The sequence below is a fragment of the Schistocerca serialis genome, chromosome 1 (genome assembly GCF_023864345.2).
Source record: "Schistocerca serialis cubense isolate TAMUIC-IGC-003099 chromosome 1, iqSchSeri2.2, whole genome shotgun sequence".
Taxonomy (NCBI): Eukaryota; Metazoa; Arthropoda; class Insecta; order Orthoptera; family Acrididae; genus Schistocerca; species Schistocerca serialis.
Window position 1 is genome coordinate 263,661,400 of NC_064638.1, and position 17,964 is coordinate 263,679,363.

A 17,964-nucleotide genomic window follows, 5' to 3' on the forward strand; every position below is an offset into this window, starting at 1 on the left:
CTTGTTACAGGCTTATTCTACCCCATCAGAGACCAGGCCACCTGTGAAAGCAGCCATGTCATATACCAGCTCTATTGCAATCATTACACAGCTTTTTATATTGGTATGACAACCAACCAGTTGTCCACCAGGATGAAAGGCCACTGCCAAACTTTTGGCCAAGAGTAAAATGGACCCACAATGTGCACCTGAACATAACATATTGATTTCATTGGCTGCTTCACAGTCCGAGCCATTTGGATCCTCCCTTCCACCATCAGCTTTTCTGAACTGCACCCAAAATTATCCCGGCCGTAACCTATGGTAACCTACTGTTCCCACTCCGTCTAATAGACAGTGTCCACACCCTCTGTCCTATTACTCTCCCCTCAATCCACATCCCCTCACACTCATTGTGTGCAGTTCTCTGCCAACTCACACACAAGTCTTTCTCCCCTTCTCTCCTTTTCCACTTCCTTTTCCTTAGCTGCCAAAAACACCCCTCCAAAGTTTCCTGATGCTGCACCTGTCAGCCTTCGCCTGCTGCCATTTTAGCCCTGCACACTCCACCAGACAGTGCATCTTTGCACCCTCTCTCATATTCTGATATCCCTCCCCCTTCCCTTGTCCCCCTGCCAGATTGCTGCTTTTGTTCAAAGTGACAGTTGTATCCTGGCCAGAGCAGCTGGAGATAGTGATTGTGCATGTGAGGTGTGTTTTCTTGTGTGAACATGTGCTTGTTTTCTTTTCTGAAGTAGACTTTGGCTGAAAACTAAATGTCTTTACATTGCTCGAGTCTGCAACTCAATATGTCACCCTCATGAAGAGTAGCAATTTATCCACTTTTTAACAGTGTTGATATTTCAATCTGGACTTTCCATTGTTACACTATTATTGTCTCCTTTCGTTTCATGTAGTCACTGTTTCCTGTAAGGGGACCCAGAAAATATAAAGTTCCTTGAAACTTTCAGCATCCTCATTTTGCTGGAAATTCATACTTTCAGCATAAATATGATGAATAGGAAAGTTGCTACTCACCGTATAGCAGTGATGCAGATTCATAGATAGGCACAACAAAATGACTGTCAAAAATAAAGTAAGGTGACAGTCTTTTTGTTGTGCCTAACTGTGACTCAGCATCTCTACTACATGGTGAGTAGCAACTTTCCTTTTCATAATACTGTTACATTTCATCCTGGATTTTTCATTGTTCGATACTTTCAGCATCCTTATTTTGCTTGAAATTCATAATTTGAGTCAGCTGTAGTTTGTCATTGCTTTCTGCTTTTATTGCATGCCTTGTAAACATGTGCTATAGTGTACTCTCTGATAGACATAGCCTTTCTGTTTTACATCTAATAGTTCCACTGTGTTTCCTTCCTTCTTGGTTTAGATTGTGCTCTTGTTAGGACAACCTGTAGTTTTTGGGTATACTGTATGAAATGTTGCTATGATGCTGGTGATTAATAAGTCGCGGAAACTACAGTTTATGAGAAAGAGTGAGAGCTGGTGAACCATATGCCTTTCAAAATGGTTTTCTCAACATGGCATATGACAGGGTGTACATGCCCCAGGACAACCGGGAAATCGGGAAAAACCTGGAAAATTTTTCATCCAAGAGAAAATCGGGAAATTTTTAATTGTTTTACTTTTCAGTTAATTTTTTGTAACTTTGGCTGGTAAGAACTGATACTCTAACAAAGAATTTTACTCCAGCCCGCAACTGCAGAATAATACTGCAGCAATAAAACATAAGAGGGGAAAATAAAACTTAAAGACAACAAAAATGTGCCATTTACAACAACAAAACAAAGTGGGCACACAATCTCATACTGGCAGCAAAATGTTTGATACATTGGGATGAAGACAGTACAATACTTTGTAACAACAAACTGCTTTGTGTGAGGCTGATGTTGCAACTGTTGACATTTCTAACAAGTTGTGGAAAAATATTATGCATGATGGTGTAAGAAGTGTTACCTCAAAGTAAATTTACTTTTACACAAGATGAATTAGGATATGTGTGAGAATGTGCAATGAATTTCTTAAGTCGTGGAGCATAGACTCTGTTTCAAACCTTAACAGTTTGATGACCAACTACTCGGAAAAATTTTGGGTCCAGAAGAGTGGATATCTATGTCATTGTTTAAAATTTTAGTGGCACATTTCTGTTTGATATATCTTAAAGAATAACACGAGCGAAAAAGGACCAGTACTATATGTGCAGGCTTAGCTTTTCTGGTACCTATCCTCTTATGTGTGTTAATTTAAACCATTAACTTTTCCTATTTTTGAGTTCGTACTACTTGATAGTGATGTTGCTATTGGCTGTCATCACGTGTCCTATGCTCTGAATATCTGCCGTCATTGACTGGCGATATCATGTGATGTGAGCTGTGATTGGCTGACAAGGGTGCATTGCAATCTCAGTTTCAAAGCTTCAGGAATTGATGTACTGTGTTTGCTGGAATTCACATTTATACTTTATACAATATAATGTAATTTTATAGATAAAAAAATCTACTCACCAAGCGGTGGCAGGAGAACACGGGTATAAAAAAAGGTTTTACTGATTGAAGTTTTTGGAGACAGTGGCTCGTTCTTCCAGCAGAAGAATTGAAGTGGAAGGAAGAGGGGTGAAGAAAAAGGGATAGAGAGGTGTAGGGAAAGGGGCAGAGTTTGGAAAAGTCACCTAGAAATCCCTTTTGGGAGAGACTTACTGGATGAGATGAGAAGGAAAAACTGATTGTTGGGGACTGCACTTAACGAGATTTGAAAACCCGATAGTTTAAAGATGGAAGGCAGGATAATGTGCAAGAGAGAGATTACTGCGAAAACATCATAAATGAGTTAATAAGAGTGAAAAAAGTTAATGTATGTAACAGAGGTAGGAGGGGGTGGTGAAAAATTGACAGGTCAAAAAAGAAAGATGTAGAAAACTGAAACTGACTGAAGAAAGGAATAGTTAATGTGAAGAAATGCTGAGATGGAAGAAATGCACTGCTACTGTTGTTCGTAGTGTGACTTCAGCTGCCAGAGGATGCAGTGTGTGTGTGTGTGCGTGCGTGTGTGCGTGCGTGCGTGCGTGTGCGTGTGTGTGTGTGTGTGTGTAGTCTGTTTTTGACGTAGGCCGTGATAGCTGAAAGCTTATATTGTAACAGCCTTTTTATTGTGCCTATCTGTGACTCAGCATCTCCCGCTATATTGTTAGTAGCAACTATCCTTTTCATAATTTTTTTTGGTTTTGTTTACTTATTAAACACCCCCCCCCCCCCCCCACTTTAAAGTGCCAGGAAGTTCTTTGCTACTACATAAAACCTTTACCGTTCAAAGGATGGGCAAGTTTTACAGTTGCGGTGGAAAGTATACTTTACACTTAATGCGGAGAAAGTGTATTTTCACCTCGGAAATTTTTATTTTCACCCAGGGAAAATTGTATTTTTAACTGGGAATCAGGAATTTTTTTTTTCTTTGTCTGTGTATACACCCTGTGTAATAAAGGCTATACAGTTTCCTCTGCTCCAATTATTAAAGTTCATACAGTTATTCAGGTAACAAGTTTGTTTGTTGAGTTAATGTGAGTATAAGCTGTTTGATGCAGTTGAATAATGTTCATATTATTGAGAGACAGTCTGTATGTCATAATCTTTTTTTCCCATCACTCTTTATGTTTCAAGATCTTACATAAGTATACCCCACTTGACTAATAAATGTACTTGTTTTACAGTATTTGATGATGGGGATATCACCACATTGAGGCGAAGTGCATTATGTTTAAAGAGTGGTAGACACTTTGCGGAAAGTGAAACTCTGGATCAGTTGCCTCTTACGCATCCTGAGCATTTTGGTAATCCTGTCATTGGAGGCCGCAAGGGTCGAAGAAGTCGCCAGGCACAGTGAGTTTATAGCTACTGCTTCTGCTGCCATTGAGCTATTATCATAGTATTAAGTTCTGTGACAAATAAGTATGTTCTGCAGTAAGTTACCATAATAAATTTTGGTTACTGTGTGGGTAAAAGATTTCAGCAACAGCCCATATTGTGTTGGATATTTATGTTACTTAGAGGGAGCTAACAAATAAAATAATGACTCACCTATCACACTTTCATGGAATGAAATGAAATCGGACAGCACCATTTCATTATGTGTTCACATTAGAAAGAATTTTAACATAATGTCACAACACTCAGCATAGTATGGAATAATTAAAGGCAGGTCATGAGGGATCATGTGTCTTACAAAAAGTCACAGTATATTTACAGCATTAAGGGACTATCAAGATAGTAAAATTTAATAATGGCTGCAGCAAAATCATTGACAAAGGAAAATCTTCCAACATTTATTTGTTCCACATTTTGTGTGTGTGTGTGTGTGTGTGTGTGTGTGTGTGTGTGTGTACGTAGCACCTTTTTGTTTTATCTTTTGCGCCTTCTGTTCTTTCTGATTGCCAGATGTTGGGAAAGAAACAGTTTCTTTAACTATATATAAAATAGAGGGAAACATTCCACGTGGGAAAAATATATCTAAAAACAAAGATTCTATAACTTACCAAACGAAAGTGTTGGTACATTGATAGAAACAATAACACACACACACACACACACACACACAAATTTCAAGCTTTCGCAACCCACGGTTGCTTCATCAGGACAGAGGGAAGGAGAGGGAAAGACGAAAGGATGTGGGTTTTAAGGGAGAGGGTAAGGAGTCATTCCAATGCCGGGAGCAGAAAGACTTACCTTGGGAGGGGGGGGGGGGGACAGGTATACACTCGCACATATCCATCCGCATATATATATATATAATATATCTGTGTGTGTGTGTGTGTGTGTGTGTGTGTGTGTGTGTGTGTGTGTGTGTGTTCATATAATGTAGGCATTTCCTTTGTTGTGAAAGCATTTTTACTTTAAGATAATGAATCTCTCTTATGAAGCAAAACTGATAGGAAAATATCAACTCTTCTTCAAATCCTTTCAGTGTAATGAAAATAAAATAATACAACATAGACTGAGGACACACTCATGCACAAAATACATTACAATAATATGAATGAATGTCTCAAGAATAGCTTCCCTTCCAGTGCTAGCAAATGTTGACGATATTGAACTGTGTCCCATGCTGTTAACAGACTTATGAATACTACTGTTTAAAAGCCACTGTGTAATGTTTTGATATTCCGTTCCATTATGTCCATTGTGAATTGACCTGAAAACCTGTCATTTTGAGATGATGAGCATTACTTTATTTGAATGGATGTCTGAACTTTCACTGGTGTCAGTGTTGCTGTTAAGTATGTTACCGACATTACCAAACAAGGAAGAAAGTGGAAGGGGCAGTAACTCGTGCAGCTCGAAATAACATATTGTACCATTTCTCCTGTTATTGTTTGGAATGTACAATCACATCTTGAATATTGGTCCTCTTCAGAAAGTTGACAGTTGTGAGATTCATTGTTTCTTGTTTTAGGGACTGGTTAGTTGCACTCTTCCGTCTAAAATATTGTTAATTATTTTATCTCTCTTCTATACCTAAGCAAAAATCTTAATTCTTGACTGATTTATTCAAATTTTTACACAGCACACTAATAAACATGCAGTCAAACATAGGCTGTATATTTTTTATTTAAAAAATTGTTAGTCATTTTAATTAATGTACAAATCTAAAATTTGCATGTGTAAAGCAAAAGAGTTGTGTTGTAATGGAAAAATATTATAAAATATGCAGGATTAATATTTTGTGAGAAATTGGAATTTTTAATTTTTTTTTGTCTTTTTATTGAAAGCCATAACTCAAATTCTAACCATGCAATTCACCTGAAAATTTTATTGTAATGTCTTGAGAAGGTTATAAGACCACTGAAGTACAGTTATTAATTTCTGGTACAAATTGTATCATTAACAGAATGTTTAAATTTGCACATCCAAAATTAACATTTTTTTCAATACACAATCATCTGAAAATCAGGATGCTATTGCAGGATCTCGTATTTTTTAGTTTCAGGGAGACAGCAACACATTGCGAACATTTTCTGAAAATTTCATAGCATTGTCGCATATTCTTTCTGAGAAAAGGTTTCTGATAATGTAAAAAATGAAAAACAGAGAAAATGAGGTTCAAAGATTTTCTTCTCATACTTCTACATGTAATAAGCTTACCTCAATTTTAAAATCCTCCATACTGACACTCTAAATCCTCCAAGTTTCTCTTCTCTCCTCTTTGAATCGGCCTAGCTCGTATTTGCAGGCAAGGCACTGATCTGTTAGTTTTCTTGACGCTGCTCTCGTCAATGGTGTAAGAGTTTTGTTGTAAACACACCACGATGTATACCAACTCTCTTCAGCACTTCAATTCTGTCATTATTTCCATTATTGTAGCATAAAACTGCATCATAGACACCTATTTTGAGTACTTAAAGTCCACAGAATGTCCTTTTTGAGCATCTAATCCAAATTAAATTATTGAGGCTTTCATTTGCATTTTGTCTCTTCCTCAATAAATCAGTGTTTGCTAGAAACCTGAATGTGGGCTTAATTGCATTCATAACAGGTTCTGGTAATGAGTGTTCACATGAATACTTCTCATTTCTGTTGTTGAACTTACACCAATCGTCTTTCAGACACAGATTGTGCATTGGTGTTTGGTCGGTGGATAGTTTGTGGAAAAAAATTGCCCACACAGCATGCCTCATTGCCTCTAAATTGTGTGTGTTTTTCCTGATAGCTCTCCCATAAAAGAACTGAAGAGAATCAGTTTCTTTCAAAGTAAGGCTGCCTTTTCTTCCTATTGGTTTTCCATCCTCAGGTACTTCACCTTTCTTCTCTTTCAGCAAGTGACAAATCCTACCACCAAGCGTCTTTTGAATGTGGCCAACACATTCCAACTTTCCTATTGTTGTATTGTACAGATTTTTATCTGTTCCAGCTTTGAATGAAGAGGAGTCCCCATCACCAAGGTATTTAGTATTTCTAACACCATACTGGTCCTCAGATATGGAAAACATCTTCACAACTGCAGCAGCCTCAATGCCCCCACTTGAGCCACTATAATTTTTGTAGCATTCTATTGCGTGCTTATCTTGCCACAGTTTCTCACTGTCTTCATTGTTTGACATTTTCCTTGTTGCACACTAGTGGCAGTATTTGGACATAATTTCTACCTTTAAAACTTTACCTGAGTCAATACCAATAACAGATGCAACTCCGTACAGAGATGTGCGACCCCTTTTCATCCAAGTCCTATCTACTGACACACACAGGTTAGCAACATTTGTAGGAGATTCACTGTCATAAATATCTACCCCAGGATCTGTTTCTTTTTGGTTTATTTCCACCAGTTCCTCCTTTTCTTTCTTTGTAGAAACTTTGGCAGTATCACATACAGCATCAGACATCTATTTATTTTTTTAAACCTTGCACAAGGTGGAGGCATGTTCAGAAAACCACACAATAAATTACCTCCTTCCCTGCCCTGTCCAAGGCATCTCAGAGCATATGCTAACCTAAAATTGCTTTCATAGGTACCAGTGTCCAGTGTCCGTTATTTAAGGATGAAAATGAAAATTCATAGCCACGCGAATTACAAATTAATTCAAAATCACAAGCTATTCCCACTCTTCTTTCCTCAACAACAATCATGCATTCCGTATTTTTGCAGCTAACACATGAACATGAAAACTTCATAGCCTGGCAGAGAAGCTCTAAATCAATAAGTGTGAGTCCAGTGGAATCCATATCAACATCATTCATGCACTTGTACAATTCTCCTGTCCTACGTTTTGATGCTGAAGCTATTTCCTCTTTTTTGTTGGTAAACCGATTTCCATGAAACCTCCATTTCCTAAATACAGTTTATCCACCACCCATTATGCATAAATCACAACTTCCACCTAAAGGTTTGTGAATTCAACCTTCAACCTATTAATATGTGTTATTATTGTCAAAATGTAAATAAACCACATGCAAGAAAGTTTTTAGTCAAAGATATAGTTGTCAGCCAGAGATATAGATGTCAGCCAAAGGTATTGAAAGAAAATAGCCTTCACATTGACAAAAATTCTGCTGAAGCAAGCAGTTTCCCAAATATCGGAAGAGGTGCGAGCGGCTGCCAGTGCAGAGTTAATCAGTTTAACAATTTAAAGGCCTTTCTAAAGCTGCTATCATGATAAAATTCACACACTACATGGATTAGACTGTATATCAAGAAAATACAATTTTGAAAAATAATTTTTTGGACCAAAATCAATTACATCCTCCCTTAAACAAAAATTTACCATTTTTCTGCTATAACCTAATGGAAGAAAGAAAATGATCTGCTGTGTTGTGATAATTTGCTATTCACGTTTCTTCTTGCAATCAGTTGTGACAGAAAACCTCTGTATTGTGTTTGGAATACTACAATCCAACCTGAATAATTCAAAACTTCGTAATGCTACCACTCCACACATTAAAACTATGTGAAATAATGTCATTGAAACTACTATTTTCACAGATACAGCAGGTGGAGAAATTTCTGTCGTACCTCCCATACTGATGAGCCCAACCGGTTTATCCATGCTGTGGTCAGTTGTATGTGCTCTATTACTAACTTTTACTGCACATTATCCCAAAAACTAAAATTGTACTCTATACTATTAGGACATAGGTTATACATATTTTTTAAACAACTATTGTAAACACAATATTATTGAAGCTATCGATTGTACTCTTAAGAGATCGTAGATGATATGATAATTGATAGGTGGCTTAACTTTCGTATTTATGGTGATTTTCAGCAAACTTTGACAGTTATACCTAAAAGACAAGTTATCAAGGCCCATTTTAAATCATGACCTGTATGGAACTAACATGAGTACACCTTGAATATGGTGATATTCAGTTTACATTACAATTATTCAATATTGGAAATAAAACAATATCATATGAGTGTAGTTATATGTGTGCCAGTGAGGAACTTGGTAATGTCGTGCCATATAGTGTTGCCCCGGTTCGAAATATCGTAAATCCATGTGACCTGTGTTTACATTTAGTGATTTTGCTGTTTCCTCTTCGTTTACTGCTCTCAGGTCAAATGGAAAGAAAAGTGATTTCTGTGGCTGGGAGCTATCAAGTGAATTAAAATACATCCACATAATTATCGAAGGCTACAATATGTTGTTAGTTCCAGATTTAATTTTATTTCCACCTTTCTGACAGTCAAGCAATAATTACCTTGCATAAATATGAAGTTATTTTTGTCTCTTTGCTAAAGAAATTCGGCTTTTATTTATCTTTTCCGCTGAGGCAGCCAGTTTGTTTCAAACGCAGTGTTTAATTCCACACTATTGGCTAGTTTCAACTGTTCACTGCATTTCAAGCGCACGTTTTCATCTTCTACCACGTATGGCATTATGACATAATAAACAAACAAACATGAGACAATACAGTACTGGTACTCCAAGAAAATTTACATCCCGAAAACAACACTGAAAAGGTTAATATTAGATCGAGGCCTACTTCACTAGGAATCTGGACATACGAATGTGCACTTTAATGCAAATTATTCATTTCAGTATGGTTCAAGAAATTCTGACTCTCGTGGAGTATCCTCTGATGTCTTGTTTCTTTTATGACATAATGTAAGATCTTTTAATGTTTTACTCATACGAACATACAGGCTCCCTACGTCATCGTAGCTGCGCAAGTGCGGGGATGCCTTGTATGTTGCACTCTCTGGCAACTGCTGGAACAAATCTATTTGTAACAGATCTTGGGAAAATATTGCGAATTGTGGTTTGAAAAGCGTTATTTTCAAAGTAAATTTCCTTTTACGCAAGATGAATTATGTGCAAGAATGTACGATGAATTTATTAAATCACAGAGAGTTTGACTCTCATTAAAAAATCAACTTTTTGATGACAAGCCATTTAGAAGAATTTCGAGCCCAGAAGATCAGAGATATATGTTCGTATTAAACATTTTACTGGCACATTTATGTGACATCGTAAAGTGTAAAACGCGCAGGAAACGTCAACATTATATGTGAAAGCTTAGTTTCTCTTGTAGCTTATTCATCTTTGCAACAAATATTAAAAATGAAAACTTTGCTTTTTCTCTCGAAACAGTGTATATTAATTTAAACCATTAACTTTTCCTGTTTGTGTGTTTGCGCTACTGTGATGCTGTTGGCTGACTACGTCACTTGACCTATGCTATGAATATCCGCCGTCATCAGCTAGCGAAATCACATGACATGAGCTATGACTGGCTTACAAAAGCGCATTGCAATTCCAATTTCAATGTTTCGGAAAGTAACATGCGAATTTATACTTTCATAATACAAAAATATGCAGCGTATATGTTGCCGCACATTAAAGAACTTTCCAAAACATGGTTTTCCTCCCTGAGTTTCGTTTTCTAAAGTGCCGGGAAATTCTAAGCCACAGTATAAAACCATAACCATTCAAATGATTGATAAATTTTACTGCTCCGAGGGAACGTATACTGTCACTTAACACGGAAAAAGTGTATTTTCGCCCGGGAGAAAGTGTTTCCCGCCCGGGAGAAAGTGTATTTTTAACTGGGAGATCCGGGAAAAATCCGGAAATTTTTTTTTCCTTGCCCACGTATACACCCTGGATTGGTTAATTTCTTAAGTTGATCCTAATGTCAATCTGGTACAAAATCCATACCATTGGCTTTGTGAAAGAGCAGTTGTTACACCCTGAAACATTTCAGCACCTGAAATAAAAATGATATTTTGGAAAAAGTAATAGGTGAAGATAAAGAAAACCAGTTAATTGATACTGTAATCACCACTGAAAATGCAACTCTGTTTCCACACAAATTTTTAAATACAATGAATCCAGCTGGCTTTCCACCACACAGTATGAGGTTTAAAGTCAGCATTCCTGTAATACTACTGCACAGCCCTCCAAAACTTTGTAATGGTATCTGTTCCCAGATTAAAACTATAAGAAAGCTACTATCCTCATGTTCAACAGCTGGAGAGGTAGCTCTCACAACTCGTACACCAGTGATCTCAACTGATGTACGCATTCATTTTAAGGTTTCGTTTACATTAACAATAAGCAAGGCTCTATGTTAGATATTCAAATACGTTTGAATTGTTTTAGCATCTCTCTCTCTCTCTCTCTCTCTCTCTCTCTCTCTCTCTCTCTCTCTGTGTGTGTGTGTGTGTGTGTGTGTGTGTGTGTGTGTGTGTGTGCGCGCGTATATGTTGCCGCACATTAAAGAACTTTCCAAAACATGGTTTTCCTCCCTGAGTTTCGTTTTCTAAAGTGCCGGGAAATTCTAAGCCACGCGCGTGCGTGGAGGGGAGCCGAGTTGTATGTTGCCCTTTCATGAGCTGGTAGTTCAGAGAGCCAGCTCCTACTCTTACCACACAGTATCAGAAAAATGGAAAATGTTGTATATTCTGAAGTTTTGTAATTGTGTGGTATACAAACAATTTAAAAAACTTAAAAACAATAATAGAAACAGAAAATACTTGTTAATTTATATTCTATGAATTATTATACTCGTAATTTAGATTTCCTTACATTCCAAGTTGTTAAAGTCGCAGCAAGGAGCTGAAATTTGCATTCAGACACAAATGGATGATATGTACATTTGACTGCAAATAATTTCTTATGTTTTGTGGCTTCTACTGTAGTTGCAAGAAAATATGGCAGTCCTTACAATTGTTTTGCAGGGATGACAGCAGTGATGAAGATGAAGAGAGTCAACGCAAGGGAAAGAAGAAGGAGGAGAAAGAAGCTGATATTGGAAAAGTTGTTTGTGTAGAGCTTGGAGACAAAAAGAAACAGAAAGATAATTGGTTTCCAGGTCTTGTAGTGGCACCAACTGCCCAAGATACAGTACGCATCCGTGTCCGTGATGAATATTTAGTGCGATCATTCAAGGATGGCAGATAGTGAGTAATCTTCCTGAAATTTTAATTCTCTAGTAATATTTATAGTTTTTCAAAGGATCAGTTTCAAAATTGTGTTGTTTTCAAACTACTGAAAGATTGAAGGTAGTGAATTTGAAGTATGCACACTCTGTTGGTGTAGTAGGACTGTCCTAATGGAGGAATGACTGTTGAGTTCTAAATAACTGAAGAAACCTTAATTTTACCTCTCTAGAATTATGTAATTTTGCAAGATCTATATGTTATTTATAGACTATTTCTCAAGTACCTTAACTGCAAGAGAAATTAAATTCCACATTAATATGTAAAATCCAATTGTGTTTTTTTTTTATTTCTTATTTGTCACAGTATAAAGCTTTTTACTTTCATTAATTTGGAATGAGTGGTGCTTCAATTTTTATTCATTTACTACATAAGTGCTAATTGCCATAAGAAATGTTACATGCAGGTCTGTGCTTCATTTGTTATATCAGATATAGTCTAGTTTCTTGAGATCCCTGTAGTACGATGTAGAACTATAGTGCCCATAACTAAGCTGAAGCATTCCATGTAAATGACTGTCAGCATTCCTTTTCTGCTGCAGTCAATTCAGCTTCTCTTACATATCAGGATGTCACTGACACATGCAATAATTTTTACTATTGCACAAGATATTTGTGGCTTTTGTCGTAATATAGAATTTATACACATTGGTTTCTTCAAAATGTTATCCTCCATTGTATGGTGTCAATGGTTTTGTTTACTTCAGATTTGTGCTTAGTGTTAACAGATAATGGTACTTCACTTATATTGTGTAATCTGTACAATGCTTGTGATATATTGAAGATTGTACAATCAGATTTGTGGTCTTACGGAAATAAATATTACCTCAGTAATTACATTAACATCTTACACTTAAATTAGAAATTGTCCGCTTCAAGGTACCGTGAGAACAGTTCATAAAATAAATTTTGGTAAACATCTAAAGGTAGTTAACACAGTAACTGTTTGTATGCTGTAATCTTTTGTGTATAAAGTGGTTACACCAAATTGCTGTGTTCCATTTTCTTATCAGTCTCGTTTTTGTTGTCTGTTGTATCCTCTTTCATGGTTGGAAATGTTGATTTGGAAATGTATTTAGTTTTACAGTTCCAAAAAAGGAGGCCACTGAATTCACCAGGGAGATAGGAGGGAAGGTTGATAATAATACCCTAAAGACTGGTATGTAAACAGCAGTATTAGAGAATATGCCATAATGTGTTGATTTGTTGTACATGAAATTATTAACTGTACTACCTGTGGAAATATTGTTTCTTCTGCTCTGCCAAAAGTGGAGCCTGCTTTTGCATTGCATAATAATATAGAAAATATAGTCATGCTAAACTGCTGATATTTCATGGCACGTTTCCTTTCAGCGGTTGAAAAGGCATTACAGTTTCTTGACAAAGAGGAATTGCCACCTCACTGGGACCGTGACCTGCTGTTTGGTCTGGATGAAAGTAGTGCAAATAGTGACGGAATTGACAGTGATGTGAGTAACATTTAAGAAGTAATGTTATTTAATGGTTATGATATTGCCTCCACAATATTGTCAAAGTAATAATAATAAGCTTCATTATTTTCCGTAATAAATATTTCGTTTTAGGGCTCTGATGATGAACCACGGGAAGAAAAGGACCATTTTGTGGCCCAGCTGTACAAATTTATGGATGATCGTGGCACTCCCATTAATAAAGGGCCTGTTATTTCTGGAAGGGATGTTGACCTTTATAAACTTTTCAAGGTATTTTACATGTGCTAAAATATGAAGTAAGTGGGGACACCCAAATAACTAAATTTGTGAAGACTAATGACATAAAGTCAGACTAACAACATTCCACATGTTTCTGAAAATTTCAGTTAAATATATTCGTTGTACAAACACTTTCTGTTAAATTCTGGTAAGTTGGTTTATTTACTATGTTGATATTTACTTTATAATTCATCTTTTTGTCCTATCTCTTTTTCAGTAAAAGATTTTGGTGCAGTATTTTCATTTCTCAACACCTGTCATCGCTGTTTGTTCCAATGGGGGGGGGGGGGGGGGGGGACTACTGCTATCACCACCACCACCACCACCACTACCCTACTTTCATCCTGGTCCTATGTACCTTAATCTCCTTCAGTTCTCTACTAGGCCAGCAGAATGCTTATAATTTGTTGTTGTGTTTCTGTAACTTTCTTGTAAATTAAGATATCCTATTTTTCACCACTGCTATCTTACTGCAGTTAGTTTTTACAACATTTTTTTTGCCTCAATTATTAGTTTTTATGATTTTGCTTAAGCAGATTTAGATTTATTGCAAAATATGAGAGTCTGGGGCCGTGAATCACTTCACAGACCAGCATTTATATAATGGTACTGTAACTGTATTTAAAATTACTTGAAAATAAGGGCTTGCAATGTGCTAGGAGATATTTTTGTGAAGCTTCTTTGTTTTGTGCAGACCAAAGTGAGTGGGAACAGAGACACTTACATCATTTTTTTATGCTACTCATTGCAGGTTGTTGACAAACTTGGTGGATATAATCGTGTCACAAATCACAATCAGTGGAAAACAATCACTCACAAGTTGGGGTTTGGTGATGTTAGTGGCAATACGAACCTGGTTAAAGTTGCATATAAAAGGTAAACATTAGAACTAAATGTATTCTCTCTGGTTTTTTATGAATGCAGAAGACCATTTCTATGTAAGCTGATCATCACCACTTTTGCCAACAGATTCTTACATAGCTTTGAAGATTTCTATCGAAAGTTAGGTTGCACTATGGTTAATCACCCGAGGGGGAACAGGGCTCGCCATCGTGGAGGCCGTAGCCTCATAAGGGATAGAGATCGTGCAACTCCGGTCAACACTTTGAAAGAAAAGGACAAAGAAAAAGATAAGGAAAAGGAAAAAGAAAAGGAGAAGGAGAAAGAGAAGGAAAAGGAAAAAGAGAAGGAGAAAGAGAAAGAGAAGGAAAAAGATAAAGAAAAGGAAAAAGATAAAGAAAAGGAAAAGGAAAAGGAAAAAGAGAAGGAAAAGGATAAAGTAAAGGAAAAGGGGAAGGATAAGGAAAAAACAAAAGAAAAGGACAAATCAAAAGAGAAGGGAAAGGAAAAGGAGAAAGATAAAGAAAAGGTGAGTTATCTTTGTTGCTTTGGAATTAGGTGGACTTGAGCCTGATTAGTAAATTTTGATTAATGGCTAATATAAGAATTTGCTGATGTCTCTGAATTACGTTGCTTCATTATTACTGTCAACAAGAAGCAGATTTGTCAGTTCCCATGGTTACCAGTGAAATTTAAGGCACATAAATACCTTGTAACTTAAAGCAAGTAACAGCTTCACTTTCTTTTGATTACGTATTGCCTAATTATGTTTGCTTAATTTCATAAAGTCAAAAAAGCAGTTGATTCGAGGAAGAGTTCCATCACCAACATTAAGTATTTTATTCTTAGTATCGCCTCTTCCCATACAACCTTTTTGTAATACGAAGTATGAGAAGCAGTAGCTCATGTTTTGATAACACTATAGTTTTGTTGTTCTTCCTGAAATTTTTCCGTTATTCATCACCTTTTGGCAGGTATGTTTGTCAGTTTTTGATAAATGTTTGTGGTGTGTCTGAAAATCTAAATAAAACATCATCTAGAATATTTAGAGTAATTTATGAGGCTATTGCTGACATTAGCATCTTGCCCGTGTTTCAGCATTTAAATCATTCCTTTCATGCGTTTTTTAAATTTGCTGTTTGAGTTACCAAATTGCATTTCAGCCCTTTCCATTAATATTATACTCAGTGAAAATAATTCTTGTCTGGGCAGTTCTTTTTAAATGATTACAGATTTTTTGTAGACTGACATTGTAGTTAAGAAGAGAACAACGAAAAGAAACCACATTTATCCCTGTAAATCGAAAATACCACATTATCTCTGTTCTGTACTAGTTGGTGTCCTTAGTACACATTGTATCTGATGGAAGTGCTGCCTTCACTATTACTTAGATCATCTCCATTCTGTCCTATCACAGCCAAGACATGCTGTAAATGCTTTCCTTTTTGCAACTGTTGCCGTCATTTATACAAATCGGCAATTCCATGTATGAGTGCTCAGTTAGCACAACCTCTGCAAATGGTTACTGGAAAAAGAAGTGCCCCTGCCTGCTAATGGAACATATCCATCTCTCGGGGAGGCCTCCAAGCACAACCCATTGTGTCAGGGACTATATACTATGTGATCAAAAGTATTCGGACAGTTGGCTGAAAATTACTTAAAAGTTCATGGCGCTCTCCATCAGTAATGCTGGAATTCAATATGGTGTTGGCCCACACTTAGCCGTGATGACAGCTTCCACTCTCGCAGGCATACATTCAGTCAGGAGATGGAAGGTTTCTTAGGGAATGGCAGCACATTCTCCAAGGAGTGCTGCACTGAGGAGAGGTATCGATGTCAGTCGGTGAGGCCTGGCACAAAGCCGACATTCCAGAACATCCCAAAGGTGTTCTGTAGGATTTGGGTCAGGACTCTGTGCAGGCCAGTCCATTACAGGGATGGCATTGTCGTGTAACCACTCTGCCACAGCCCGTGCATTATGAACAAGTGCTCGATCATGTTGAAAGGTGCAATCGCCATCCCCAAATTGCTCTTCAACAGTGGGAAGCAAAAATGTGCTTAAAACATCAGTGTAGGCCTGTGCTGTGATAGTACCTGGCAAAACAACAAGGGGTGCAAGTCCCCTCCATGAAAGACACGACCGCACCATAACACCACTGCCTCCAGATTTTACTGTTGGCACTACACACACTGGCAGCTGACGTTCACTGGGCACCGCAATACCCACACCCTGCCATTGGATCATCACATTGTATTCTGTGATTCGTCACTCCACTGTTCAGTCAACCAATGTTTACACTCATTACACCAAGAGAGGCATCGTTTGGCATTTACCAGCATGATGTGTGGCTTATGAGCAACCGCTCGACCATAAATCCAACTTTTCTCCCTTCTCTCCTAACTGTCATAGTAATTGCAGTGGATTGTGATGCAGTTTGGAATTCCTGTGTGATGGTCTGGATAGCTGTCCGTCTCTTACACATTACGAGCCTCTTCAACTGTCAGCGGTCTGTCAGTCAACAGATGAGGTCGACCTGTACTCTTTTGTGCTGTACATGTTCCTTCATGTTTCCACTTCACTAACACATCGGAAACAGTGGACCTAGGGATGTTTAGGATTGTGGGTATCTTGCCTACCGACATATGACACAAGTGACACCAAAAATCACTTGACCATGTTCGAAGTCCCTGAGTTCTACTGAGCGCCCCATTCTGCTCTATTGCAATGTCTTATGACTACTGAGGTCGTTGATATGGAGTACCTGACAGTAGGTGGCAGCACAATGCACCTAATATGAAAAACATATGTTTTTGGGGGTGTCCAGATACTTTTGATCACATAGTGTATGTGTACCCACACTATAGCAGTTTCGCTTGCTACTCTTAATATGAGTTAAGTCACTTTTTGTTTCCAAATCTGAATCTGATAGAATCTGATAATTCAGTACTGTGGAAGCTCCATCATGGATGGACTGGAAATACATTGCAGTGGTAGAGCATTGCTCACAGACAAAAGATGTCCAAGTTATCTAGAATGTGCAGTTAAAGTTATGTTCCCATACTTCTGTCATGTTATATAATTCTTTATGTAACAAAATTGGCGATGTTTCCAATACTGAAGCTGTAGCTTTTTTTCAACATACAGTAATAATCATATTTTGCACTTTGTCATATGAAACAGAGGACCCTCTCTTTTGTTTAGCGTTCATCACAAAAAAGTAGCACTATTAGTCCCTTGTGCTTCAGAATATTTTTCTATCTGTTTTGTAATGTGTGAGTAGCAGTCCATCACTTTCATATTGCTGTTGCCATCTGGATTCTACACACCTACACTATCTTTCCTAAATTTTACATGTGGAAACTCTCCCTATAACATATCTTCCGTTCCAGTAACCTCCCTGGGCTCAACTTTCACCAGTCCCTGTTACCCACCTGCCTGTCCCCTGCCTTTTATCTTGCCAGTGCAT

At 37.4% G+C, this 17,964-nt stretch overlaps 1 protein-coding gene across 2 annotated transcripts in view; it reads left to right on the forward strand.

Moving 5' to 3' along the window:
- LOC126467509 (AT-rich interactive domain-containing protein 4B-like) overlaps nt 1–17,964 on the forward strand; it is a 162,078-nt gene that overhangs the window by 60,085 nt on the left and 84,029 nt on the right. For both annotated transcript variants that reach the window (XM_050096468.1, XM_050096467.1), the window contains exons 5-11: nt 3,707–3,875; nt 11,668–11,889; nt 13,007–13,086; nt 13,281–13,396; nt 13,511–13,648; nt 14,409–14,533; nt 14,627–15,026. In XM_050096468.1, coding sequence (XP_049952425.1) covers nt 3,707–3,875; nt 11,668–11,889; nt 13,007–13,086; nt 13,281–13,396; nt 13,511–13,648; nt 14,409–14,533; nt 14,627–15,026 — 1,250 coding nt within the window. The remainder of the gene's footprint in view (nt 1–3,706; nt 3,876–11,667; nt 11,890–13,006; nt 13,087–13,280; nt 13,397–13,510; nt 13,649–14,408; nt 14,534–14,626; nt 15,027–17,964) is intronic.